The 27,305-nt window shown below is 52.6% G+C and overlaps 7 protein-coding genes and 1 non-coding gene across 8 annotated transcripts; 3 read left to right on the top strand and 5 right to left on the bottom strand.

The window, feature by feature from the left end:
- Positions 1-304: 304 nt before the first annotated feature.
- Positions 305-1,557, bottom strand: G6M90_00g084950 (uncharacterized protein; the record flags this gene model as incomplete). The annotated part of the gene is made up of 2 exons (XM_014685568.2): positions 305-1,388; positions 1,445-1,557. The coding sequence occupies 2 exons, from the start codon at positions 1,555-1,557 to the stop codon at positions 305-307; spliced, it is 1,197 nt and encodes a 398-aa protein (XP_014541054.2).
- Positions 1,558-3,402: 1,845 nt separating this feature from the next.
- Positions 3,403-5,430, top strand: gatA_1 (Glutamyl-tRNA(Gln) amidotransferase subunit A; the record flags this gene model as incomplete). Its single annotated transcript, XM_066131261.1, has 1 exon — positions 3,403-5,430. The coding sequence occupies one exon, from the start codon at positions 3,403-3,405 to the stop codon at positions 5,428-5,430; it is 2,028 nt and encodes a 675-aa protein (XP_065987348.1).
- A 562-nt stretch (positions 5,431-5,992) lies between these two features.
- Positions 5,993-7,971, top strand: DCR2 (Phosphatase DCR2; the record flags this gene model as incomplete). The annotated part of the gene is made up of 4 exons (XM_066131260.1): positions 5,993-6,007; positions 6,096-6,950; positions 7,010-7,533; positions 7,593-7,971. The coding sequence occupies 4 exons, from the start codon at positions 5,993-5,995 to the stop codon at positions 7,969-7,971; spliced, it is 1,773 nt and encodes a 590-aa protein (XP_065987500.1).
- Positions 7,972-8,433: 462 nt separating this feature from the next.
- Positions 8,434-12,081, bottom strand: nphp3_1 (Nephrocystin-3; the record flags this gene model as incomplete). Its single annotated transcript, XM_066131259.1, has 5 exons — positions 8,434-9,941; positions 9,997-10,293; positions 10,347-11,033; positions 11,094-11,911; positions 11,969-12,081. 5 exons carry the CDS (start codon positions 12,079-12,081, stop codon positions 8,434-8,436), a joined length of 3,423 nt encoding a protein of 1,140 aa, XP_065987456.1.
- A 1,351-nt stretch (positions 12,082-13,432) lies between these two features.
- On the bottom strand, positions 13,433-14,377 carry G6M90_00g084910 (uncharacterized protein; the record flags this gene model as incomplete). The annotated part of the gene is made up of 1 exon (XM_014685565.1): positions 13,433-14,377. The coding sequence occupies one exon, from the start codon at positions 14,375-14,377 to the stop codon at positions 13,433-13,435; it is 945 nt and encodes a 314-aa protein (XP_014541051.1).
- Positions 14,378-15,879: 1,502 nt separating this feature from the next.
- On the top strand, positions 15,880-17,058 carry MOB2_0 (CBK1 kinase activator protein MOB2; the record flags this gene model as incomplete). Its single annotated transcript, XM_014685564.1, has 4 exons — positions 15,880-15,902; positions 15,972-16,264; positions 16,331-16,442; positions 16,512-17,058. The coding sequence occupies 4 exons, from the start codon at positions 15,880-15,882 to the stop codon at positions 17,056-17,058; spliced, it is 975 nt and encodes a 324-aa protein (XP_014541050.1).
- Positions 17,059-18,885: 1,827 nt separating this feature from the next.
- Positions 18,886-18,995, bottom strand: G6M90_tRNA00000094. Its single transcript has one exon. It is a non-coding gene; the product is annotated as a tRNA-Met (tRNA).
- An 802-nt stretch (positions 18,996-19,797) lies between these two features.
- On the bottom strand, positions 19,798-25,389 carry G6M90_00g084890 (uncharacterized protein; the record flags this gene model as incomplete). Its single annotated transcript, XM_014685563.1, has 1 exon — positions 19,798-25,389. The coding sequence occupies one exon, from the start codon at positions 25,387-25,389 to the stop codon at positions 19,798-19,800; it is 5,592 nt and encodes a 1,863-aa protein (XP_014541049.1).
- Positions 25,390-27,305: the final 1,916 nt, after the last annotated feature.

The raw sequence follows: 27,305 nt of genomic DNA, 5'->3' as shown, positions 1-27,305 counted from the left end.
TTTTCACAGACACGTCTCGGCTTACGGGTCGAATCTAGGAATCTAGGCGTCATTCCATGTCTCTTTCTCTTGTAGAGTCGGCATGACAGGTCAGCAATGAAAACCCGAGACGCAGCAGCCTCCTGCCACATAGACCATTTTCTGACCAGAAAAACATTATTTATTATCCCCAAACCAAGAGTACGCCATCTATTGCTATTACATGAAAAAAATCACCCGCAGGATCTAAAAATCCAGATCTTTCCAACCTGACCATACTCCGTACAAATTTTGCCTCTCCCCCTTTCTCAAACCCGCACAACAGTCACGAAGCTCGTAATTGCGACGCAGTACGCAAGTAAAGCCTCGGCACCGTCCCCGGAAACTCGCCCAACGCCTTAGTCAGCTTCCTAAGGACTATCAACAGCCGGCCGAAGACGTGATCCCGCTCAGGCATCGCCTTGGGAACCCTCCCCGCCGCCTCCAAAAGCCGAGCGTGGTATTCCGAATTCCTCATCTCCTCCGCGGCACCCTCGCTTTCGATATCGCGGACGAGCCCGTCCCGGTGCTCCTCCATGGTGTGCGGAGCGCAAATCATCCTCCAGTCCTCCAGGGGCGCCCAGCTCTCGGGCGCCTGGTCCGCAGGCAAGTCCCCCGGGTCTGCCCACGGCGCGACAACAACCAGCGTGCGCAGGTGCCTGCAGCACTCGCTGACCATTTCCACCATCAGGAGGAGCATCTGCCACCCCACCGGGTTCAAGACGACGTGGTGGGCGCGCTCGAGCTCACGCGGGTACAGGGGAGCGCGCAGGTAGAATACGTGGCAGCCGACGTCGATCCAGGTGTGAAGATTGGCCATGAAGACGGACCTCGATTTGAAGATTTGCTGCGCCTCGCGGCACGAGAGGCTGACGTTTCGGTGGAACACGCCCGTGAGCCGTCTCCTCTCGCGTCGACCGTCGTAGATGTTGCCGGACCAGGAGTCGGAGAGGGCCAGATGCCATATCTCGTGGCGGATTTCCGCGGGGAGCCTCGAGAAGGGCGAGAAGCCTGCTCCGGCGTTGGGTGTCCCCCGGGCGTCGTGAGGAGCCGCCGCTGACATTGTTTGATTGTTTCGACAGAGGGATGCAGCTGGGAGCGTGTGGCGGCGGCCGTGTTGTTGGGAGAGCCATGCCGTATATGACGACCGATGGGCTTTTGAAGACGAGTCTGGCGGAATCGAAATTTGCGGTGTTGCCGAGACGGGGTCCGGGTGCGATGGCTCCTGATGCTTGTTCTGTGGATATGGGGGCCATGGGGCCGACTGCCAGGCCCTTTGCCCTTTTGCCGGGCTTCTAGCCGTGTGGTGGTCATCTCTTGCTGTCAAGGAGAAAAGTTCATATGCCGATATGCCATGTTCCGATAGGCCCCTGCTGCGTCAGGGCCGGAGGAACCCCTGCTCTACGGCTTGGGTTCAAGGACACACCGGAGGATTAGGAGCTCCGAAACGAGACTTCTCTGTTGTTGGAAACTGACGTCAAACTGCGGAGCGGGGAACGGCCGTCGTCTTGCATTAAGGTTAAGTTGTCGATTTGCCATTTTTGAAACCACCTGCTTAGTGCTACTGCTGGCGGCCGTACACACACACCAGTTGATATTGACTATTCACCGAATCACTGGGTGCTCATGTGGGACCACATGTGCAGACTTATGGGTCCAATTCAGGTGTGCATGGCAGGGGGGTCAATTGAAGCCAATAGGAGATAACTACCTTACTTAAGTACCTAGACCACGAGAGGGAGAAGAAGTACCGGACCTAATAACGCGAGACAATCTCAAGACAACAGTCAGCTGCTCAAGAGCCGCTGCTCCGCTGTCATTTGGCCCATTGACGTCAACTTATTGAACAACCAGTTGGCCGCTGACAAATAATAGTCTCGTGTTAGCACATAAGCTGCTGTATACAGCCCCCACAAACTCCCGGCTCTCATCAGGTCACTCATGGCTACACTAGGAGCTGGATTGTACTAATAAAAAGTTTGATCAATACCGTTGACCTTATATAAATGATGCACTCCGTCAGTAGCCCTTCGAGTAAAGCTGCTTTATCAACTCCCGTCCTTTCTTTTAAGCGCTACCATTGATAGAGTCAGTACGTGCAAGCGAATCATCTACTTCAAGAGCCGTCGGTATGCCGGCCATTGCGGCGGCGGCAACTCTGCCAACATGCGCAAAAGACCAGTTGACCTTTGAAGGCGTCGCCGTTTCATGAGACAATACGCCCCCCGCGGCATCACTGGCCGTGCCTACTGTGCATCTACAACATGCTATCCTCTCGCCCCCCGGCAGTTTCGCCGGAATGTGGCGCCCGACTACTACCAGACATTAGAGTCTGGTGCGCTTCATGCCGCCCGGGATCGATATTGCGCCCTAAATGGCCCGGCCACCCTCAAGACCCGCCATAGTGCAGCACCACTGTGATGATCGACGGCCGGGCAAATCTAGCCACATGCAAGTACCGGGCAACTTTACCGTAAGGGCATAGCACCCGCGTGGTCAAGAGATGACCTAACCATAACCTAAGCCCACCGGCATGACGTGGTTGGCCTTGCTGCCCCCGTAGCCACGCCGTAGGGCCGATTGGTTTCATATATCGACACGGATGTAAGCAGAAACCAATATTTCGGCCTTCCCCCCGGAATCTTCTTCTCCACCAGTTGAGCCTCCTCTTGGGACAACGCGCGCAAACCATGCCCGAATTCTTGGGGAAGCGGGAATGCTCGTCGCGCCCCCACTCGTCTGGCAAATTGCGTCCCCTGCAGGAGATGCAAGGTTTGGACATGCAATGCTTTCGTAAGCCGCTGAGTGAGCATTGGCGAAGCCCACGTTGATGTTGATGTGGTTGGTTGCGGTTGGCTCACGCTAGAATAGCCTCGGCTCGCCTGGAGAGTTCCTTGCGAAACTGCCACCAGGAGCAATCGAAAGGCCAACCGCCAAGAGATGCCTCGCCATACGGCATCAAGGAGACGAGTGCGAAGTGATGGACAGTGCACGCCGTCTGCCATGTCTTGATGAGTCTGGTCGCATGCCCCACGCACGACTGGGGAAAGCAGCGCCGAAGCTCCTTCCGTTTTTGCCCCCACTTCTTCCCCTTCTGTGCGGTGGGCTCCCGAAGCCTCCCGCCCTTGACGCCTACGGATGTCGGCAACACCTTCAAGAATCAGCGGGCGCCGCGCCCCCTCGTTGCGACCACGACGGGACATGTTTTTCGAAATGCAACGACTTGTCATTAAAAACAGTCTATCCGGACAGAAGAAGAGCTGAATGAGCTGAATGGCCCGTTTGCCCACTGCGAAGCATCAGTGAGCTGTGGGTGAATGCCTCACTCCCGCAATCATCAGGTCGCGACAATCCCCTCAGCCTCGCGTCGAATATACATCCAGGATGCAGCTGAACCTGGTAGAAGCCACCATTTCCGACCTTCAAACCGCCCTCTCCAGCTCAATCACCGCCACAGAGCTCGTCGCACGCTACCTCCAACGCATAGCAGTCTATGACACGCGGGGGCCAGCACTCAACTCCGTCGTCCACATCAACCCCGGCGTCTTTGAAGAAGCAGCAGCCTCTGACGACAGACGTGCCAATGGTGCTACGGTCGGGTCCCTAGAAGGGATCCCGTACCTTGTCAAAGACGGCTTCAAGTACAAGGGCATGACCGTCTCCGCCGGATCCCCCGCCTTCAAGGACCTGATTTCCAATGAGGATGCTTTCCTGGCGGAGCAACTCAAGGCCGCCGGCGCAATATGCCTAGGAAAGACAAACATGCCGCCCATGGCAGCGGGCGGCATGCAACGGGGATTGTACGGCCGCGCCGAATCCCCCTACAACCCAGAGTACCTCACCGCCGCCTTCTGGTCCGGCTCCTCCAACGGCTCAGCAACCGCCGCAGCCGCCAGTTTCGCAGCCTTCAGCATCGGCACAGAAACAGTATCATCCGGTCGCTCGCCAGCCTCAAACAACGCACTGGTGGCGTACACGCCGTCCCGCGGAATCATCTCATGTCGCGGCGTATGGCCGCTCTACCCAACCTGCGATGTCGTCGTGCCTCATACGAGAACCGTATCAGACATGCTCACCATCTTGGATGTCCTGACACGACCAGATCCCGTCGCAAAGGGCGACTTTTGGCGCGAGCAGCCATTCGTCAAGCTTGCCCCCATCACTGCTATACCGCACTCTACTTGCGCGGATGCCAACGCCCTTCGGGGAAGACGCTTTGCCATTCCCAAAATGTACACTGGTCTACATGACCCGCAGGCTAAACCAACACATGTATCCTCGTCCGTCAAGGATCTCTTTGCCCGCGCAAGGTCAGACATAGAGGCCCTCGGCGGGACGGTCATCGAAACGGATTTTCCCGCAGTAACCAACTACGAAGATGACTCCATCTCCAAGCAACCCAACAACGTGCGCGGCGCGCCAGAGGACTGGAATCAACTCGAGCGCGGCAAAATCATTGCATACACATGGGACGACTTTCTCATGGCCAACAACGACCCCAACCTCCGTACTCTATCCGCCGTAGACGGACATAAGATATTCCCAAAACCCCCAGGTTACCTACCGGATAAATTCATCGAGACGAAAAACGCACTTTCCTACCCTGGTCTTATAGACCTTGTCAAAACCGGCAGAACATCCGTCTTTGACATTCCCGGCATGGGACAAGCACTTCGGGCGCTCGAGGATCAGCGGAAACGCGACTTGGAGGATTGGCTGGACCAACATGAAATCGATGCGGTGGTATTTCCCGCAAACGGAGGGATAGCAAGGGCTGATCTGGAAGAGAATGAGGAGAGTGCCAGATTTGCGCACTTGAATGGTGTCAAGTACTCCAACGGGAATAGGGCGCTGCGACACTTGGGCATACCGACTGTGAGCGTGACCATGGGGGTGATGGAGGATACAGGTGTCCCTGTGAGTCTGAGCTTCGCCGGAAGGGCCTATGCGGATGGGGACTTGTTGCGGTATGCGTATGCGTTTGAGCAGGCGACGAGGAGAAGGGTTGCACCGAACATGACGCCGACTTTGTCGTCTGATGTTATCCAGACGGAGCTCCTGTCGGCGGCGCCATCGGCGGCAGAGAAAGGGAGACGGGTTGGAGTCAACGTCGAGGGTGAGAGGATGGAGATATCTCCCGGGACATATGAGCTGCAGATTAGGGTTGATGTTGATGCAGAAACCGACGAGGTGGATCTACAGGTCTTTGTGGATGGAAAACAAATCGACTCGGAGCTATTGCAAAGAAGAGGAACGGGAAACAGGAAATGGGTTGCAAGTTTGACACAGACACCCGTCATTGAGGGCCGGCCGCAGGGCAAGGATGCGATGATTCTTGCACATCAGACTTTGGTCATGGTTCTCGCGAGGTGCAAGGGGGCTGTGTCAGGCTCCCATGTGTTGCTGCGGTAGAGGGTGGATAGTTCAGCCATCAGCGTGTATACAGTACACAAAATATATTGCACGCCGGGCCATGGATGAAGGTATGGGTTCAAGGTGTAAACCGAGGCTTGAAGTCGAAAAGTCAAGTCCGTGTCCCCAAATCCGTCGGTTTGTGGAGCAGGCCGAGCTACCCGCCAGCTAGCTGCTTGGGGCAACATTGAACCTTGATCTAGAGGCTGACAGCCTGACTGGAGTCACTGGACCCTCCAGATCAATTAATCCGTCCATGTCCAGATATCCATTGACTCCACACCTCGTCCAGCAGCACTCATCCGCCCCCTTGTCATCGCATTGCCATCACCACATTGCCATCTTGTCACACATCATCTTCCGACGGAAACCGCATCAGTCGCACGCGGCATGTCCTAGTCTGCGCTCGAAAAATGCAACCACAATCGACGCAACCACAACTATAAACTCCGGATTGTACTCCGTCTAGCCTTGAACAGACCAACATCATCGCTGCTGGCGTCCTCGCCAGCCTCGACGCCGTAGACAACTTCACGGCTCACTGGGCTGCACTTCCGTCATGATGACACGAAGAATAGTACACTACACCCCTTGGTCGCTTCCTGCATCCTGCTTCCATGACCACAGCTTCTCGTTACGGCCAATGCTAACCCGCTCCTCCCCAGGTCCGCACCCTCACACAGCTCGGCGCCGCGCTGGCATTCACCTTGATCGTCGTCTTCTTCCTCGACAGAAACTACCGTGTCCTGCCTAATGCCATCCACGGGTATATGCCCACCCATCACGCGGGCCTCGTTGTTACCGACGTAACCCTCGTGCAATGCTCGAGCCTAAACCTCTTTTCATCATGCGACCTCGACCCGACAACATGGCATCGCATCGACAAGGAACTCTACCTCGGACGGGCGTGGACGTCAACAGCCTACCTCTACATCAGCCGCAAGCACGAAGAGGACCTAACATCTGACGACAAAGTCATCATGGACATATCCGTCGGACGCTTAAACCCAGCACAAGCGCAAGACGCCAAGTCCCCGAAAGGCAACCCAGAAGACTGGGAATCCCGGCCAGGCGGCCTATGGATCAAGCGATCCGGCAGCAAAAAGTCCAGCGACTCCGACGACGTCATCACCGACCTCGACGTCCTCTTCGGCGACGATGCTGTCGAAGCGCGTGATGGCTGGGCAATAACGGGAACCCAATTGCTGCTCGACACCGGCGGCCCGCTTCTGAGCATCCACCTCACCGTCCGCCGCGGCGCGCCCAAGGAGCGCAAGAAGCCCGAGCCCAGAATCGGACACAATGGTAAATTCAAAATCATGCAAATCGGCGACCTTCACCTGAGCAACGGCGTGGGTGAATGCCGCGAACCAGTGCCCGACGGCTACGCAGGTGGAAAATGCGAAGCAGATCCGCGAACCCTCGACTTTGTCAACAAGATGCTCGACGAAGAAAAGCCCGACTTTGTAGTCCTCAGCGGCGACCAAGTCAACGGTGACACGGCACCCGACGCACCGACCGTAAAGCTCCCATATTCTCTGGATTCAAATAGACTTTTGAAAGCTAACTCGTACCACAGGCCATGTTCAAGATTATATCCCTCCTAGTCAAGCGCAAGATCCCCTACGCCGGCATATTCGGCAACCACGACGACGAAAAGACCATGTCGCGCGCCCGCCAGATGGCCCTCATGGAATCGCTGCCCTTCTCCCTCTCCCGCGCCGGGCCAGCCGACATCGACGGCATAGGAAACTACTACGTCGAGATCCTGGCGCGCAGCGGCCAACACTCGGCCGTAACAATGTACCTCATGGACACGCACGCATACTCGCCAGACGAGCGCAAATACCCCGGCTACGACTGGCTCAAACAAAACCAGATCGAGTGGTTCCGCAAAACCGCCGCCAGCCTTAAGAAGGCTCACTCGGAATACAGCCACACCCACATGGACATTGCCTTCGTCCACATCCCGCTCACGGAATACGCGAGCCCCGAGCTCCCCCGCGTGGGAGAGTGGAAAGAAGGCGTCACGGCACCAGTATACAACTCGGGGTTCCGCGACGCCCTCGTTGAGCAGGGCGTCCTCATGGTCAGCGCAGGACAGTAAGTCTCCCTCACTCGCCCTCCATCCCCTCGCCGGCCCCAGCTAACATCGTCTCCAGCGACCACTGCAACGACTACTGCCTCCTCTCCCTCCAAAACGTCACCAGGCACGACGCAAAGCCCCAACCAGACCAGCAGCCGCCGCCGCAGATCCAGAAACCCGCCCTGTGGATGTGCTACGCCGGCGGCGTCGGGTTCGGCGGGTACGCCGGTTACGGCGGGTACGTGCGGCGCCTGCGCGTCTTCGAAATCGACACCAACGTAGCGAGCATCACTACCTGGAAGCGCGTCGAGCACGGCAACACCGCCGACAAGATCGACTGGCAGGTCATTGTGGACGGGGGCAGGCCCGTGCCGCCGCCGCCGCCGCCCCCCGCTCCGTCCGACCAGCCGCCTGCCCCGCCGCCCCCGCCGCCCGTGCAGGACGTCCATGAGTAAAGGATAATGGTTCAATGCTTCTCATGGGATTCCTCAGGCCACGGGCGGTCTTTGACACGGGGAAAGGGGGCACATGCATCACTGGAGATTATTGCTACTTTGGGTGAACTTGGGAAGGGGGTCATATATACACCGGGCCTTGATACGTGCAACAAGCGACTTGATTTCTTGCATATACGGCGTTGTGACAATATTCATTGGGGGTCGGCGAGAAGATCCAAAAGAGAAAAAGAAAAAATGATACGGCTTGTATGATAGCAAACACAGGGAACTGGGTCAGGCGGCAGCATTAGGATAGGAACTCAACACACATGTATTTTGCTTTGGCTTTGAAACGACGAAAAAAAAAAAAAGCAGGCTAGGGTATATGGCTAAACGACATGAGTTGTCAGGAACAAAAAAAAAACAAAAAGAGCACCAGGAACCGCTGTGATATCCATCTTGTTTCCTGCCGCCGACCATTCATACCGTCCCCCTTCTACGACACTCTCTCGATAGGGCTTCCAGCTTTTCTAACCGCTCCTTACTGTTTTCGTCAAAGAATGTCTCGTACTCATACATGTCTTCCAACTTCCTCCACGTAGAATCAATCTTATCTTCCGAATACATTTGTCTAGCAGACTTTTTAATGGTCAAAACATCCAGGTATAACTTTTCCGCTTCTTCAAAGGCTTGTCGACAGCTGACTTCTCTCGCTATGGCGTCCTCCTTCATTTTGATGGATTTGGTCTTTTTGCGCTTCAGGATGGATGTTGTGCGGGAGGTAGCAGGTCGAGGTGGCAGACTCTGAGCGAGGGAGTTTCCGTGGCGACGGCACGAGATTGCCATGTCTTCCAGTGTGGCGGTATAGGAAGGATGTCCCTTACCAAGGGTAGGAGCGATAATGTCGAGTGCCTGTTGGTACTTGACTTTGGCGTCGGCGTAGCGACCGCGAAGATAGTCAATCAGCCCGAGTTTCCGTATAGCATACGCCGTCTGGGGATGATGTGGCCCAAGAGCACGTGTCTGGATATCGATTGATTGTTTGTATAGGTTTTCGGCCTCGTCAATGGCCTTGCTTTCCATAAGGCTGTTGGCCAGATCGTCAAGCGCGTCGAGAGTCATGCGGTCGCCATGGCCGTATATATTTTGATATGAAATGTACACTCGACTGTACAGAGCCTTTGCCACGTCGTGTTTGCCCCTTTGTTCGAAGTTTGCCGCTAGTTTTTGAATGGTGCTCACGGTGGTGACATCAAGTGGGCCAAGGGCCTCCTCTTGCTCAAGCTCAAGCGTTTGGTACTGGTGTTTTGCGTCTTCTAGTTCGCCCAAAGCAGCAGTGGCAGATGCACGTGCCAGTGCAACTTTGAATCCTAAATCTTGGTCGGCCGAGGCAATGTCAATGCCTGCGAGTACCTCACTGCTCCTTGTATGCCGCCCCGTCTCCTGCAACAGAGACGATAGGCACAAGGCGACCTGTATGCGTTCTTCGGCATCCATTCGATTAGGCTGCCGTCGTAGAGATGATGCGAAGCACCCGATAGCTTGGTCAATATCGCCTTGTGTCATGCACACTTGACCGAGAACATGCCAGGCGACATCAACCTCATCTGATGACGCCTGCAGCACGTCAGCCCAGTCATCAAAACATGTCTTCGCGTGAGGTCCCATAATTCTGCCAAAGTCGTGGATTTCCTGTACTGTGGTTGACTGCGCGGCCTTATTCTTGATTCCATCGACACAAACGTTACACGCCATCCAGGCGTTGTCAACTTTTTCTTCGTCTGAGAGCATCCCGCGAACGTATTCTCGTGCTTCTGGGTCAACGACAAAAGCATCGAAATATGCCGATGTTTGTGAAGAAGACAGAGAAGAGGGAGATGAAGGGACCAGCGACGAGGCTGTATCGGAAGGGGAACTCGGCGTTTTAATGAAGTTTTGGTCCAGTAGGTATTGTAGTACATCATCCAGCTGGCCAGAGTCTTGGAAGGCTGAAAATAAAGTTAGATTATACATCGGTCTCTAATATACGCAGGCACAACATACCTCTTATTTCTCCAAGAATAGGTCTTAGTCGCTCGGGGGCTTCATCTAACTGCGACGTGGCGCTAAACAGAGCCACGGGTATCACAGACGTGGAGAGCATGGCGCTGATCTGCAAGACTGTCTTTGTCAAAGGAGACTGGTGAAGGGACGATCCAAGCAGAGTCATGGACGTTGATGCCTGAAGCATGGCATGGTACTCCAAGATGCTCATGCCTTTATTTCGTATGGTAGCCGCCGCCGTGGCTATACTTTGAGGGTGGTACGAAAGCTGCTCAACGACCGTGAGCGCTGCCGCCGCTTGTATACGTCAGTTTGGACCCATTCGTAGAAATCTATACGCAAATTCTCACCTTCAGCAGGATCCTGCGCCGCATTGTTCCCAACAATGGCATCCAATAGACGCACGGCTTCCTCTTCTTCCATGGCGCCAACTTGCAATTCAGTGCTCCAGTCGCAACAGTTTTTGTACCGAGATGTCAATATAATTTTCCCAGACAACGTAACAGGGATAAAATCAAAAACATCGTGTGAAGGCCCCACGTTGTCGAAAACGAGCAGCCATCCGGTGTTTTCTGGGCGAAGCAGCCAATCTTTGACGGAATCCACAACTGATTTGACGCGAGATTTGTCTAGTTGCATGATGCTTTTCACCTTCAACATATCCTCGACACCAGCAAATCCTAAATCATCTTCAACTTGACTTCTGGGTATCTCTTTGGCGTAGTGCTCAACAATTGTGTTTGCAAACTCAAGATAGCTGGCTGCGACAGTTTCCCAGCTCTCCGACCTGAACCAAAAGACGAAGGATAGCTTATCGCAGTTGATTTCCGCGTAATGTCTAGCCAGGGCAGATTTACCGGTACCTGCCAAGCCCCAAAGGTTGACTATTCCGAGCTTCAGATTCATTGGATTCACATCGGAGCTCAGCATGTGGTCCAGACGGTCAAGAAGATCCTGGCGAGGGATCACAGTATTTGGTTCGCCAGGAAGTCGGTACGGGATTGAGTACCCTTGTGCGGGATATTCGAGGCGGTGCACTACACAAGTCAGCAACTTTGTGTGATGTCTTGGCACAAAACGAAGCAAACTTCGCTCACCTGCAGTAGCATCAAAAGCCCTCTGCTTTGATTTAAGCAACCCAGAGGTTGCGCTCTTATCCACCATGTCACGGAAGTTGTTAATAAAGACCTGATAGTTGTCATCCCGGCCATGGAACCTGACCAGGTCCGAATGGGTGGCCTTGAGCCCAATCTGCACCCCATCCGAGCCGGCCATGGAAAACCGTTGCTCAACAACAAAGCCGTCCTGCGTCTTCTCAGTCTCGTAGAACGACAACCTAAGCAGATTGTCAGCAATGGCTTTGAAGGCTTCCATCTCGTAATTGAGCCACTCAATATTGTCAGCCAGACGTTGCTGTGGCAAGCACTCCGTGTCGGCCCGTGACGTGTCCAAGTCGGTCAGATTCGATGTGGTCCTCCTAATAACCTGTACCAGCGGCAAAGGCGAGGACGGCCGCCGAGGAGACAAGGTTCCAAGGAAGGCGACGCCGCAGGTAGAGAGTTCAATGTCCCTCAGCTGCATGTCTGCAGCCTCGCTCGAATGAATCAGCGCCCGCTTCACAATCCACCCGCCCAGGCTGTGTGCGATGAAGAATAGAGGCCGGCGGCTCGCCTTATCCCCCTGGCGCTTACGCGCAAGCTGGTTGGCCAGTTTGACCGCCCAGCCATGGACGAGGTCGCCAACGAGGAAGCCGTAGCTCCTGCCATCGGAGATGTAGCCATACGTCATGATACGGGCATTGGGTATATCTGCGCCGAGAAGTTCCTTCAGCCAGGGTTTGGGCTTGCCGCCTTTGGAGTCCGAGGTAACCCATGAGCTGAAGCCCTGTCCTCCAAGGCCGTGAACGGCAACGATGCTGGTGTCTACATGTCAGCCGACTGTCGTCAAATGTGGTCGCCTGGGTACGGCTTACTCTATCTTGGCATCTTCAGGATCGCAAAGTACCTGCAAGCCAATGGTCTCTCCGGTTCTGCGTCTAGACAAAGATCGTCGAAATTGATGGAGTTTATTGTTCAGTGGCTCCATCGTGGATGTGAATTAATGCGTGTCGGTTGGTGGAATGTGGTGTGGGACAATGAAGTTTAAAAGCCAAATCAAGTGAAGAGGCAGGAAGAAGAAAAGAAGATGGAAAAGAATTTTTCAAACAGGAAAGAAAGAAAATTGCACAAGCAGCAGTCGCTAAAGAGATATCAGCTGCGCAAAAAAACAAACTGAGCAGGCGGATTCGGATTACTGATGCAACAGGTTGGGGTTGAGGAAGCATGTCTTTGTTCGAGGGAAACACAAAGGAGCCTGTGGACAGGGAAGTCGTGGCAGCCAGGTTTATTATCAATCGAGAGACGAACTTGCGGTGGCGCTGCACACGCAGCATCAGTACGTCGGCTTTGGCGCGTTTTGGGAGGCACCGGCACCAGACTGCCCTGTGCAGCCACCAGCTTGGGCATGCCCAGCATCATGGACGGCTGGGCGCTAGGCTGCCATCCGCCTCCACTACAGACCGCTAGAGACCACTAGAGACGGCACTAAGCCTCCCGAGTCTGGACACAGCGCTTGAACATACCGAGTTCAACCTAGTTGGTGTCTGGTGCGCCAGATGGGCGGATCGACCTTTGACGTGTCCACTGCTGCTAATGTGCTGGGCGTGTCAGGCGCCAGCTCCCGAATGGTGCAAGCGGCCGCGGCTGTGAACTTGGAAAGCAGCTGGCACTTCATTCGACGCCGACTTGGGATCGTGGCTGCATCCGGCCAGACATGACCAGACCAGACTTGACATGACCCGACCCGACCTGACCCAACACTTGCGAGGCCTGGTGGCCAGGCCGAAGCAGCCAAACAAGGTATTGCTTCATGTTGGCTTTGATGGCGTCTGGTCAGTTTGTTGGTCCTTGGCGAGTCGGTTACCACTTACCAACTTGCCAGGGCACGTTTGTAGCTTTGTACGCGGGCAATTCAGGATTTGTCCATGATCCGAACATGTCTGGTGTAACCGGGTCCATCATCCATCATACATGCAGTCTGGGCCAGCACCAGGTGAGCAAAGTCGACCAAGTCTTCACGTAGCCGACGCGCAGTGATAGTTATATACGGTTACGTCACCTGATACTCCATGTCCATAATCTTTATTTATTCAGCAACCGCCCCCGAGTCTTGCTATGCCGTATTGTACAAACAAACGCTTGACCATGTAATTCCCTGTAAAAGTAAGATCCTGCTTCGCTGACGGAACACAACAGCTCCGTTGTAACGCAGGAAAAAAACGCCATGTGGTATCATATGCCGAATACAAAGCAAAGGAGCAAAGGGGCGCAGTGTGCTCCCTCTTCCATCCGTCATCCCATCATTTGTCACTTGTCACTTGTCACCCCTCAGCTGCCATTTACACACTGTGGTTGCAACCAACAACTGGATCAATGCCCAGCTCCTCCGCTATTGCATCCAACATCTGGCTTCTTTCATTCTCCTCCTGTGCCAGTCTTTCCTTCTCCTCGCGCACGGCTCGCATCTCTGCTGTCTCTTCTCCCGGCGTTTCCTTATCATTCTTACCCAGGAATGGACCAACAGTCCCCTCAACGGGCTCTTCCACCAACTCTGGCCAGTAGTCGTGCCTGTCCTTGATGGCTACGCCATGCTTGGGGCCCTGGAAGAAACGACGCAGCTTTGCACGAATGCCATTCACCTTTTCGAGCTCAATCTTGCGGTATCCCATAAACACGATGGACTCGCCCTCATAACTCACCGAGTGTCCCTTCTCACGGATGACACTAAACTTGGCACCAGCGCCAACCTTGATGCCCGTGCTGGGGTCAACGGGGACTTGGGCCGTCACACCGACAGCGCTGCCGGTGCCATGAGTCTTGGTCTCTTCGAGGTTCACCAGCGTGACAATGTCGGAAACAAAGTATCCAACGCCATGGTTGCTCAGGAGCAGCCCCATCAACTCATCAAAGTACTGCGTGTTGCGAAGCAGGTCCTTGAATTTTTCCCCGGGTGAGTCCATGTGCCAGACGCGAGCGACAGTTGCCACGTTTTCGTTGCTGCTTTCCTTGGCGCGAGCGACGAAAGCGTTGATCATATCTTGGACCGTCGTTTTCAAAGACGCATCGTGAATATTCTTCTCCCAGAACCGCACATTATATACCTGCACTGGCTTGGGGTCCAAATCGGCGACAAGGTCCTTAGGCAACTCAGAAGCTCGGTAGGGGATACGACGTTCGGTCGGGAGGTCTGGGTATTTGATGACGCTGCCCATCAGCTTTTCCCGGTACTCAGCAGCGTCGAGGCGAGGGCAGACAAGCCAGAGAGGCTTTTTGTTGGTGTGCATGATTTCGTTCTTTCTGTTTTTTTTTTTTTGTTTTTTTTTGGTAGTCTCTGTGGATATGGCTGAGCCTATGGTTGTAGTTGTGGTTGTAAGTAGATTAATGTGCTAGATTCTGAAAGACAAAAGATGAATAGCGATGCGCTCTTGAAGGAGTTGAGATTTCTTAAATTTTGTTTGTCAGGTACTTTCCTGAGAAGCAGAGCACTACAGCTGTTCAGGCGACCTTCTGACGTTATGCCGTCACACCCCTGGCACCCCAGACGGCCTTGCGTGTGGCAGGTGCGGGAGGCAACCCACTTGCCCAAGCAAGCAACCAGCCGAGGCGCATCCTGGGCATCCTTGTCAAGGAAAGTGAGTGGCTGGAAGCAGGTACCTGACTTTTGCAGGTTGTACTAGGGTACACGGAGGTACATACTACATACGTACGCTGAGATATACATACTCCGTCCTTTTTCATAGCAACTGCTTTATGCCACAAGCTGCACTCCGTACAGAGTAGTGCCGCCATGAAATGTGGCTGAGCTCAGCGTCACTTTCAGCAGGTGGCAGGTAAACAGTGTTCAGGTCCGCGGTGAGGGTCTGGTGATTTTCGGCAGCGTCATCTGATGCACAAATTTTAGAAGAGTCACATCTCTAGCCCCAACAGTTACTCCGTACATATGTAGTTTAGCCTTGTTGAACAGCAGAGAAACCGCCTAGAACAAGTGTCTAACAAAGCCTGGTGACTCAAGTATGGAGCAATCTTGTGGCGCAGCACGTGGCGAATTCGTCGCCGAAAAGGCGCTAGTCTCATCTGGGCCCTCAAGTGAATCAACACCAGAGGAACGTTCATGTCATGCCGAGTTCATCTCAATTTCAATTTCATTCGCCAACCGCCATCGGATTGAATGCAGGGGCCTGGTCAACTGGTTGAACCAACTCGAAATTGACGGGGTGAGCGGAGCGGCTCCACGATACGCCTCGAGGCCAGTGTACTCCGTAGAGGCCATGGACTGACGACAGGAACTGGCCGCAACACTTCGCGTACAATACTGCGCTCAGAGTACTCCATAACTGCGTACGTATCACGGAATCACTTATAATGCTGTGTACATCTTCGTCTCGGGTTTTCCTAGAGCTTAACAGTTTGACTACGGACAAAAATCCCGTGGATATGCTCCGTACTCTGTCAAGCAACGCCATCTCGCCCAACCACCGTTTTACCGTCCATCGGCCGGCATTGTAACACCATGTTTTGATTTCCTTGGCACATAATGAGGTAGCACACCCTCACTGATTACCAGCATCCGCCTAGTTGTACAAATTGCCATTGGTTTCTGTGCTACTCTGCCCCTCGATGCGACCATGGCACATGGCAGGCAGACGGCCCAACCTTCAGTCAACATGCCGCACGGGCGGAACTTGCTTTTGCTGCCCGTCTTCCCTGACGGCTCCCTCTTTTCCCTCAGTTCTGTCAGTCTTCTTCGACATCATGTTTTAGTAATCGAGGGTAAAGGGGACACATCATGTCGAATCTGTTTTCGGGACTGTAAGTAGTTTTGCTTAGTCTCCCCCTGGGCTTCCGTACAAACTACCGTCGGTGACTAATACAAGACAGCAACGCTCGCATGCGAGCTGCACCAAGAATAGAGCATGCGAACCCCATCATCCCTAGCGATGAACCCATCCTCGGCGGACTCAGGCCATCGAATTCGGCGCCGAGGGTCTCACTCCCGCAGTCTCCGTCACTGAGTGAGTCGATGCGCATCACGCCGCCGACCATCGACTGGCCTCGACCATTGCCATTGTGGCTGAATCCTGCGTACTCCAAGCATATTGTTAAGGGGAACTTGATGACACTGAGTGCGCGGCCAAAGACCGTCGAACATGGAGAGTGGATAGCACATCAAGGTACATTAGTTATACTGCAATTTACGGCAGGACATGGGCATGAATGGGCGAACTAACAAAGGCAAGTGGTTGAGCATTACCGCATTCTGTGGAATTTCGTTCGAGTCGTCCACGAGAAAGAGGACAACGGCAAAGCTATTTGCAACAAGTCAAGCTGTCCCCAGATGTCAGCCGGAACGTAAGAATCCGTTCCTCCCAAGACCCCCATATCACACCGCGCTTTTCCCTTGGCTAAAACACGGTCCAGGAACCGGTCATATACCTGGCTCAACAAGAACCACGAGCCCGTGGATCTCCCCGCCAACGAATACATGACCCTCATGCAACGATGGATCTCGGGGAAAATTGACGATAGCTCCATGTTTCCTACCGACCCGGACGGTGTTTCTTTTGCCCTTCACCAGGAATACTCTGCCCCGACGGCATCACACCTCTTCCACCAAGATCCCGTCGAAGAGTGGCCGGGTAGCCGAAGTGGATTCCCAAAACACTTTTCCAGCACCGCGCAGCTCATCTTTCGCCAAATCTTTCGCGTGTACGCTCACTTATACTGGAACCATTTCGTCGATTCATTCTACCACTTCAACCTGGAGAAGCAGCTAAATAGCTGCTTCAGCCACTTCATTCTTACGGCGACTACGCTTGACATGCTGCGGCCCGAAGAGCTGGAGCCGATGCAGTACCTTATTGATCTTTGGACGGCCGACGGGACCTTTCCGCTGGGCTCAAAGCCGTACTTGTATGCAAATGTGGAGAGGGGGAAGTATATATCGTCTTTGGGTCGTAGGGTGTAAGTAGAGTGTCCTTGTGATTTGGTACTGTTGGAAGCAGCAGAAGATATGGAGTATATGGGTAAAAGTTGGTCAAGCGTTCAAACCAAACGTAGGGTAATTTCGTATGCCAAATAAATGTGTTGAATTGATTGATGGACTTGGTAGAATTGCCCGGAGCTCTGCGCGTCTTACTCATACTTATACATTGTAGTATTAATAGGAGAAAGATCTCATATATCGTGTAGACGTATTAGTTTCAGCTTGCCTAGTCTATAATGAAGTGCAATACTTCCAATATCCTTGATTTTGGAGCCCAGGGTCACGTATTATACTCTACATCAAAGCTAGACATCGCCTCAAGCGCCTTTCTAGCTTCTCCATCCTCCATCGCACACTTTTGCGAGCTATCTGAAATAACCATACTTGTTTCATGCAAGAAATTTCCCATACATCTGTTTTATCACACATGGCTTACACATATCTCTTCTTCTCAAATTAACGGACATTGTGCTCGGTAAGCATGACCAAAAAATCGTCTTAACTTCACTTACCCGTAGCCACGTTCTGTGCCTTGGACGCTTTGCTGCGTCCAAGGCTTCATCTCTCTCATCCCACATATTATCTCTAGGAAATGAATGATTTCAATGGATGTTGATTCGCGAGCCGAACAGCAATCAGATGTTTTCTTCCAGGTATAGTTACGAAACCCACCAGAGAATCCTCCAGAGCAGCTTGCCGCCAAACTTGCTTCATAAAAACGATAGAGACACGGCAAACGTGATTCATAGGTATATTTCAAAAAGGGAAGTGCATGTTGATACTTTGGAGTGCACTCCACAGAGTCTTGCGTCTGGTCATGGCGGAGGTATTGGCGCAGCTCACCCAGACTACTTGAGCAGCTATGAATTTATCAATCTTTTTGTACGCTACATATTCCATGACTTGATCTTGCGAGTTTCACAGCACAGGCCGGATATCAACTGCAACTAGTTCAGACAACGTTGTGTCATGCATGAGGCTCTCAGGCTTACACAACACCAAAACAGAGAGTGTTTCATCAAGCTACCGAGTCTTCTTATCAGTACGCCTTTATTGTCCCAGATATCCTCTCATTCCTGGCTAACACTAGCGATACGAACGTTTGCTTCTCAAGGAGCTAACAGATGGGGGCAGCAAAAAGGCCAGACATGCAGGACAATTCTGGTAAGAGGAGTTCTTTATGTCAACAATATGAGTTGCATCGGAGCTTTTACTCGTCTCTATCGTCCTCGGCAAGCTTTTATGTACTATTATTAGCCCTCCCACTGCTGGAACAGTCCGCAGGTCTCGTGCAGGACGGGTCAATCATGCCCATCATTCCTGTCACATCAAAGCATTTTCATCGGAGCACAAAACCCGTCGTATGAGCCCAGCGGTCAGGCTAACTTTAATGCAGGCTACGGCGGACATTTAAACGAACCGGACACGATTGTTCACAAGGCACTCCGCGATAGTCTATCCTGGCCATCATTGGTTGCGCATCGCATTCACACTGCAATGAGCTCTCATAGAACCGTGGTCGGCGACGGCGAGATCAGAAAGACCGCTACTCGAAGAAAGGAGCCTTCTGCGTGCCAGCTGAGAGACGAGACAAGCTCGGTGGAATAAGAAGCCCATTGGGCTCACATGCCCCTTGGAATGCTGCTGGTATCTACTATAAGCTCAGCCTTCCGTCTTGTGATCCCCGCAAATGCGGGAGAAGCATCCAATGCACTAGACCGAATTGAGGAATAAACAAAAAAAATAAGCAATTGACCAAGACGCTAGCTTAACTTTAGTAGTAGTAATAGCAAAAGTCAAAAAAAAGATTGTCCTCAGCGAGACTCGAACTCGCGACCTTTGGATGGCCCAGATATTTCATCTGATCATAAACAAGGGATTATGAGACCAACGCGCTAAACCAACTGCGCCATGAAGACTAACTCATGTTGTTGAAGAACTGCTGCCTTATTCAGTACTATGCAGGACAGAATCCTGGTTGGTCCAACAGAACAGGCGTACAGGATCGAGGTTCATTCCATCCAAGGAATTAAAAACATTCCAGGGTTGAAATTTTGCTTTTGAGCCAGAATAATACGACCAAGAGTGCCTTTTGGCACACGCCCGCATTAGAGCTGCAATATGTGCAGAGGGCCAAACGATCCTTCAACAAGGGCAGTCTTCGCGGTCTGTATTGCAAATCTTCTAGTCCACGAGTGCTTCAAGAAGACATTCAGACAATAGTAAAGCTTTCTTACGTGGTCAAATCTAGTACATATTGCTAGTCTAGGCTTCCCCGACGCGGGAATACGGCCAAACATGCTTAACATGAGCGCTACCCGGTACCACGGTAAACCAAATCATGTTTTTTCAGGCCCGCATCATAAATTGTTCAGAAAAGTATATTGCTCGAGCACCTTCAGCAAAACGCTGCCCATTCCCACTCCCTTCCCATTCTAGTTCGCACCAACTCCAGATCAACACAGCCCTCTTGTCTATACACGTGTCCTTGAGTACATAGTAAACAAAAGAACAAATTCATAAAACAAGACCGCTTCGCTTGCAACGCCAAAAAAAAACCACACAAACACCACAAGGTACATGATCCTCTTCCCACCATTGTATTACCAGCATCTAATTATTCAATCAGTCGCGACAGGGATATCAAAATAATGCAGCCATGGTCCAACAACAACAAGACTCAGTAGTCAAACATGAACAAAGGAAATCACAAACGCCGCGTTACGCCCGCAAGACTTCCTGGTGTACAAGAGTAAGCACACCGTTAGCCTCGGCAGCATTTGAGAACTGGAAACACCACTTCTTGATGTTTCCGCCCGTTGCACCGGTTTCCGGAACCATTCCTACAACGCCGTCCCCATTCTTCACCTCTTCCCACACGCCGCATACAATACCTCGGCTCCCCATGGCTGAAAAGCAACCGCTACCCAAGACGGCATCTAGCGCAATCTTGGCTTCTTCACTATCTTTCTTTGGCAAAGTGGTTACCGTGATGCGCTTTTCGAGGCCGTGATCTGCCCTCAGCGCCTGGCGCCAGCCGGGCGGTGGTCGCCTTATCTGCAGACTGCAATTTCCATAGTCCTCCCATTTGGTCGAGGTCACCAGCAGATGAAGTCGGATCCGGATGTTGTCCGTACCCAGATGCATTGGATGATGGCTGCTTTGTGCCAGGCTGACAGAGGGCGAGCGGGGAGGAGTACCGCTGGCCGATGATGATCCCGATGTGTAAAGGCTATGCACTCCGCTTCCGGCTCGGCTTTGTCTGTCGACTGACGACTTGGCGATATTGAATGACATGTTGCCCTTCACTGTCAGGCGTTTGAGGAAACTAGACGCCGATGGCGTAGACGAAGGCGTTGTGCTAGCTCCATCGTGAGACTGCGAGGGAGCGCGGATCGAGCTTCGATAACTGTTCTTCCTACCAAACCAGCTACGTCGTCGGCTGCTCGTTTCACCGTCATTTTCAGGCGACTGCCTCTCCCCAAAGCTCTTGAATCTGGCTTCATTCTCAAGCTGAATGAATTTTTGATTGTGGAGTCGAGCTTGATGTACCGACATGTATAAGTTGTAACAATCAGGTGCAGCAAAACAACGGAATCGGAAATTCCCACCGTTGTGCGACTGATAGAGCTTGGAATGAGATTGAACAGATGAGCGAATTTCCAAGTCAACAGCGGTGCTCTGTCTAATGAGAACCACGGGAGTCAGGTCTAGAGCGAGAAGAGGAGGGTCAGTGTTGCCGTTCTCGGATGCCGTACGACAATTATATGCTTCAATCAGACCGTTCGTAACAACAACAGAGCACGGGTCGGCCACGATATCTTTCCACATTCCCTTATCGGACCATCGGGAAATGCGAGCCATGTACCGTGCAATTTGTTCGTCTGGAGCAACACTGCTCTCGCGCAAGCCGCCTTGGGAAGCTGAATTAGATGGTGTTAGGCTGCACTCGGACTCCAGTATGAGAGTACTGCTTGGCTGCGGACGGCGACGGCCTTCCTCTTTGATGCTGACACCTAGTTCGGTTTCGGGGATGTCGAGGCTCTCGATCTCGTCATCAGATGACTCTACCTCGGACTCTTCTGTCGAGTATGCCTCCGAGGTTGACGACTGGTCTGATGGCAAATACTCATGCTTCAGTGGCGATGACCCGCGACGCTTAAGTCGATCGCTACCATGGTGATCTGCTGCTGGGGGCGGTATGGCTGGGGCTGACTTGCTAATATCCCCCCCTTCGGTCTTCAGGCTCGTGCTGAGAGTTCTATGGACGGGTGGTGGAGGGGCTCCATCTTGTCTATACGGTGTCGAGTTCGGGGCCTGAGCTTGTCTCCTGGGTTGAAACAACGTAGGGTCTGGTCGCATGCTCTCCTTCAAGGGACGACCTCGGCTTTCAGGGTTTGCCCTTGCATGATAATCATCCTTCGTTGGTGTCTTATCCAAATCTTCCGGATGTCGCTGTGGCGATTGGGTGACGGAGGAAGGAGGAGTCTGTCCCGCTGTCGGAGTGCGAGCATGGTACCGCGACGGAGTAGTCGTCTTGCTCGTGCTTGTAGGCGTAGAGACAGAGACGTCTTTGGCAATTGGGGATCGAGGGGATTTTTCTGGCGATGCCTCAGTAGCGGTCCCAACCAAGGGCTCTCGCTGTCGTGTTGGTGTTCTCGGCTGGCTTTGAGGCTTTTCTTCGGCCTCGCGAGGTGCCTGCGGGCCGAACTCCAGAGGTGGTACGGGATGTAAGGGAAGGATATCGAGCCAATCGAGAATTTGGTCTTCATTGTCAGCTGTGAGGGTAAAGACCTCACGCCACGTCACTTCCTTAGTTGTGCCGCGGACCATCACAATAATGTCAAAATGACTGTCCCCTGTCCTCGCAGAAATCATTGACATACTAATGGGAGGAAAGAGAAGATAGGATTTACGGCTCCCTCCCGTCTCTCGTATCAAGACGTCCCCTCTGTCCGTGATATTTTTTTGGTTGTCTCTGTGTATAAGCTCTACCTGGCAGTCCAGTCTTTGGCCATTGGAGTGACACAAGCTGAGAGAAAAGATGTCCTTGGCGCTGACCTGGCGGCTGGGGTCAACCAGTACTGCGTGGCAGCCATCTAGCGTTCCTAGGTCTCGACATCTTGAGGTATCCGTGTTGGCGGCTTCTTCATCCACAATTCTCGCAGTCTCCTCTCTGTATCGCCGACGAGCCTTGTCTTGCAGGTTCTCAAAATCTCGGAGAAGTTCATGAGTGTCGTTGGATGCGACAATAGAATCAACGCATCTCATGAGCTTGGCGATTTGCTTTACCCGAATCAAGGGCCTTTTCAGGAGGTGCGCTACTGCCACGCGCTCTCCATCGCTATTGACAATATCCCCGTTTTCATTTCTCGGCAAAGCATCTAATAACGAATCTGCATCATCCATACCGTCCGCTGCTGGGGCTAAATTGACGACCACATCATCGAAGCCGAGTCGCCAGGCGTTGAGATAGCTATTGTACATGGGCACAACACCATTTGCCCAGTTGGCCATTTTGCGAATATCGGTCGTGGGGGCTTTCTTATGTGCACTTTTCAGCTTCTCCAACGCCACCCCCATGTTGACAACAGATTTGGAAATGCTGTCTGGCACCTTTCCAGAGGCTGAAGGGCCAAAGAGCTCCGTAGCATTGGTGCCATTGACCACGTGCGAGAGTAGTACAGGCACTACGCCGTCAACTAATGTCTTGAGCTCGCGGAGGTACAAGTTTTCGTCATCAATGAATTCTCGCAGCAACTCCTGTGGGGTGACCTCGCCCGACGCATTTCTTCTCTTACGCAGGCTGGGTCTGCAGCGATTGCTCTTGGCGGCGTTTGGGATGCTGGAGTCATCTGGTAGCGACAGCACAGATACCAAATCAGAGTGTTTTGTCAGTCTTCTCTTTAGTCCCGTTGTGGGATTCTCATCGGACTTGGATGCACCGCTGTCCTTTGTAAGAATGGTTGATTGTGTCAGAGTTGACTGAGTGACATCTGATGTCAAATCAGAGTCAATGGCGCTGGAACTATCCTCTGACAGAATTGTCGATAGTTCGTGATCCCCACTAGTAGGAGGGGGAAACCTTGGTGCAGCCAGCGTTTTCGATGAGGCGTCGGCGCCCTCTGGCGGCATGGATTTTCGTATTTGCAGAGGTTGAGGGACATCTTCGGTAAGTGAAAATTTCCGTTCGGTGCTTTGATAGCTCCTTGGTTGGACTGAGTGAGGGCTGGATTCTCCCTGGAATGCTTCTCTGAGAGCACCAAACAGCTGACGCCGGTTACTTTCTGTCTTTATTGGAGAAGAATTGCTCCTAATTGCTCGACTCCTCTTCAATCCTAATGACTGAGGCGTTATAGATGCTTTTGTCGTCTCGGAAACCGGACTTTGATGGTCGTCTTCAACTGCCATCTCCTTCTGGATATCTTTATCGGCTTTGTTGTGACTGCTCGAAGTTGATTGTTGGGATGTCCTGGTTCCATGCGATCCGCGCCGGCGCGGCTTAACGGCTTGGTCTTCTTCGGCATGCTCTTCTTTTGCTGCAGGCGACTGGGACTTTGAGTCTGCTCCTGGTCTTGCATCCACAAATGGGTCAACAGTATTGTTAAGCCATTTTTCGATGCTCGGTGGCTTATTTGGAACGACCTGCTTTGGAGGTTCGTTCATCTCATGTATGATCTTCTTGCCCTCTTCAACAACTTTCTTGAAAACTTTTGGCATGGATTTGAGGCTGGTGGTCCGGTCGACTTTGGGTCGCTTGGGACGACTCTTGGGCTGGCCTTCAATCGTCAAGTCGAGCTCACTGAAAGCTGAATGCCCGAAGGGAATATCTCCCGGGAGATCTGCAATAGATTTGTTGGCAAGACTCGAAGCCAGATCTGATGCTGTATTGTAAGCGCTGCTGAGATTGGATTGCTCTTCGCTCAAATATGAAACTTCGTCTGTGGTCTTGGATAGTTCAGAGTATTGCGTTTTTGGCTTTTGTCGCCGCGAACCCCTGCTCTTGGTAGGTGTGTCGATCACAGAACCACGGCCCTCAGTGGCTTCGTATTTACCGATTTCATCGTGGGGATGCTGACTCCCAGTTTGCTGCGAGCGATCAGATTGGTCTTGTGTGACGTCGGTTCGGCCTGATGGCGAACTTGGGCGACCGGAACCAGACGTTGTCTTGCTTCTTGACCGCGATATAGTTTTGACTCCTCCGCGAGTAGCGCTGGATCGAAATGTCTCGCTTATTGGTCGTATTCTGATGCCGTCGTCATGAACAGTAGTAGCCGCATTTGGAGACTTGATACGGGCTCCATCATCATCCAACTTTTTTGGTCTCATGGGTTTGATGCGAATGCCGTCATCATTTCTCGATTTGTGGATATGAACCCATCTTGCCGTAATGTCACTGGCGGAATCTCCGGCCTCGCTCCTGGCTCCCTCAGATCGAGCGTTCCTATCCCTTGATTTGGACGACCTGTGGCTTCTTGGCGGTGGTGGCGAATCAGGAACATCTATTTTGGCAGCCCATTCTTTTATCTTGTTTGATACCAATGGGTTTCCTCCAGACCGCTGAACAAAATCTTTTGGGAGCCCGCTGGGGCTCGGCGACGGCTTCTTGGTTGAGGGAGAAGCCCTCCGCCTGGGAGGGCTTCTGCGGGTTTTTGGCTTCCTCCAGTGTTCATCACTGACAACCCTCTTCTTCGGGGGGGAAGTAGGTTGTATATCGTCAGTCTCGGTCTGGTCGGTGCTCGAAGTAGGCGTTTGACCGTCTAAGAATGCTGGCGTCGGCTTTGGTTTTGATGCGCTTCTCTTTTTCTGCCTGAACTTGATTCGTATCCTATCAGATTCGGTCACGCTTTCCTCGTCTTCCCCCTTGAATGCAACATCTGTAGGCTCTGTTGCTGCATCGTCTGGGTCTCCCTCGGCGAGGGATGCATCATTGGCCTTTTGCCATTTTTGAACCCTCTCTCTTACGCCGCCAGGTTGCTGAAGTCTCTGTACGGAGCTTTGTCTCATACCCTGACGTAGTTCAGCCTTGACGGCTTCGAAACTCTCTCGTCGTTTACGATCTGCTGCTAGGCGAGCTGGAGATTGTTTACCACGTAGGAAATCTGTCAACAATGTGGGTTCTTTTTTGGAGTTCGCCCTGGGCCGGGTTTTTATTACGACAGCCGGAGGAGTAGAGTCAGTTCTCGCTTCTGGGCTCGATTCATCAATCGTCGGAGTTTCTGCAGTTGCATTGGTGTTCGGCCTGCTGGCCTTGGAAGGAGTGGTGGGAACCTGCGACACATCGTCGTCGTCGGGAGGTGTAGATGGTGGCATGATGGTTTAATCTAGTCGAGCTTCGTCAGCGCAGGTTTGCAGTCAATCAGAAGGCGACTGCCTTGGTTGGGCCTGCGTGCGCAATAGGCTGCATCTCGTGTTGCCAGACTTTGGGTCGCGACTTTATGCGTCGGTGAAGCCCAAACTGGAGCAAAGCTGCAACAACAAAACAGGAGGCGCATCGAGCTCAGGAAACATACCTGTAACGAGCACCATGCCTGCTGCAAAAGGCCGATGGCAAAAGAGGGAAAAAAAAATTCAATTGTACTGCCGCGTCAGCATATCAGCCGTGCGATTGCCCACGAAGCTTGCGATCGAATTGCCGTTCGTAGTCGCTCGCTCACTTGTTTATCGCGGGCTCTGGCTTCGGGTACAACGGAGAGTGGCTGGGCGACGTCACAACTGGGGCAGGAGCAGCTTGCTGGTCTTGCCGCGCAAAACACCACGCCGACCAGTTTCCAAGATGCTCGAGCCAGAATTTAAGCAAGATCTGTTTCTCTCTGCTTTCGCAAAGGACAATATGCTGCTGATCAGCACCGCAAAAACGAAAAATAGATCAGCTTGTGTGACAGGTCTCCTCAACCGACTGTCAAAACAAAGAAGTGCACCCGGAGTATTACTGACACAAAGAGTAAACTGGAGAAGTTGGCAACATGGCCTTGCACTTGAGCTGCGACCCCCATCTGCCTCTGCCTTGGTCTGCGTTGGATCTGGATGCCGCAGTAACCACTGGGGTCCGCTAGCTAGCGCCGGTGGATTTCACCAAGGACCAGCCAAAGGTAAAGTCAGACGGACTGTACCCATGTCTCTGAGACCTCATGCCTATGTTTATCCATGTGTGGCCAGCTTCCAATGCGTGCGCTGCCGCATGTAAACAATACGATCCTCAGCCGACTGCATATGGACTACGCTGACCAGACTCCTCAGTAGGATCCGCCGCTCCTCGTCGACGACCCGACCAAACTACCACGCCGCCTACCTTGACCTCCGGCAGCACTTCCATCTGAGATAGCTTGCAGCTGTGGTGGGACCAGCCCATTCACAATACAAAATACGCCTGTACAGAGTACATAACAAGCATCGGCTTCTGGGCTTCGATGACAAGGTCAACAAAAGAAGCGTTCAACGCTGCCTGAAACAGCTCCAGCCTATCATATCCGTGGGATTGGCCAGCTCCAAATGACTTCGACATCGTGCTCCCATCAGAGTCAATGCAATACTACTACACACATACAGTACATTGTACAACAAATGTACATACATATGTATGTACATATGTACATGGAATAAGCCCTGCCTTTTAAAACCCTGTCCCGGGTGCAAGCGCACAGGAGCACAATCCCTGCTCGGAGCCTTTCGCTTTTGCATAATAACTGAGGCTTCATTGAGGTTTGCTAGTGGCTCGTGGTAGAGTTTGGCGCCATCCCATTCCCAGCCGGATGGCACAGCACAGCTTCACAGGGATATCGCATGTCAAGAATTAACAGAGGGCGACCCAGTTGGGCCGGCACGCCATACGTCTAAGATTCAAAGTATCAGCGTCATGCGATATCCCGCAGTCAAAACATAAACAAAACAGCCAAGTACTAACTACCATGCTGCCGGTGGCATACAAAGCAAGCAGTCTTGGATGGAATATGAAGCATTAGAACGAAATCTGGGAGCAGCTCTTAGCCGCGAAGCCATTTCGCAATATCGTCGCAATTGTTGGAACTCAATGGAACTTGACCTAGCTCGCTTGACAAAGGAGACCACTCTTGCTATGACCAAGAATCTTCTGCTGCCAACGTTGTAGGAGACAGCGCCTTGATTGGAAGTTGATGATGCTTGCCACCCAAATTTGGTGCCTTTGGGCACTCGAGATAAATTGGCTCCTCAGTATTTACTGAAGCCCACCCCGTGGACGAGACAGTGGC

Source organism: Metarhizium brunneum, chromosome 5 (assembly GCF_013426205.1).
Source record: "Metarhizium brunneum chromosome 5, complete sequence".
Taxonomy (NCBI): domain Eukaryota; kingdom Fungi; phylum Ascomycota; class Sordariomycetes; order Hypocreales; family Clavicipitaceae; genus Metarhizium; species Metarhizium brunneum.
This window is presented reverse-complemented; position numbering and strand designations above follow the sequence as displayed.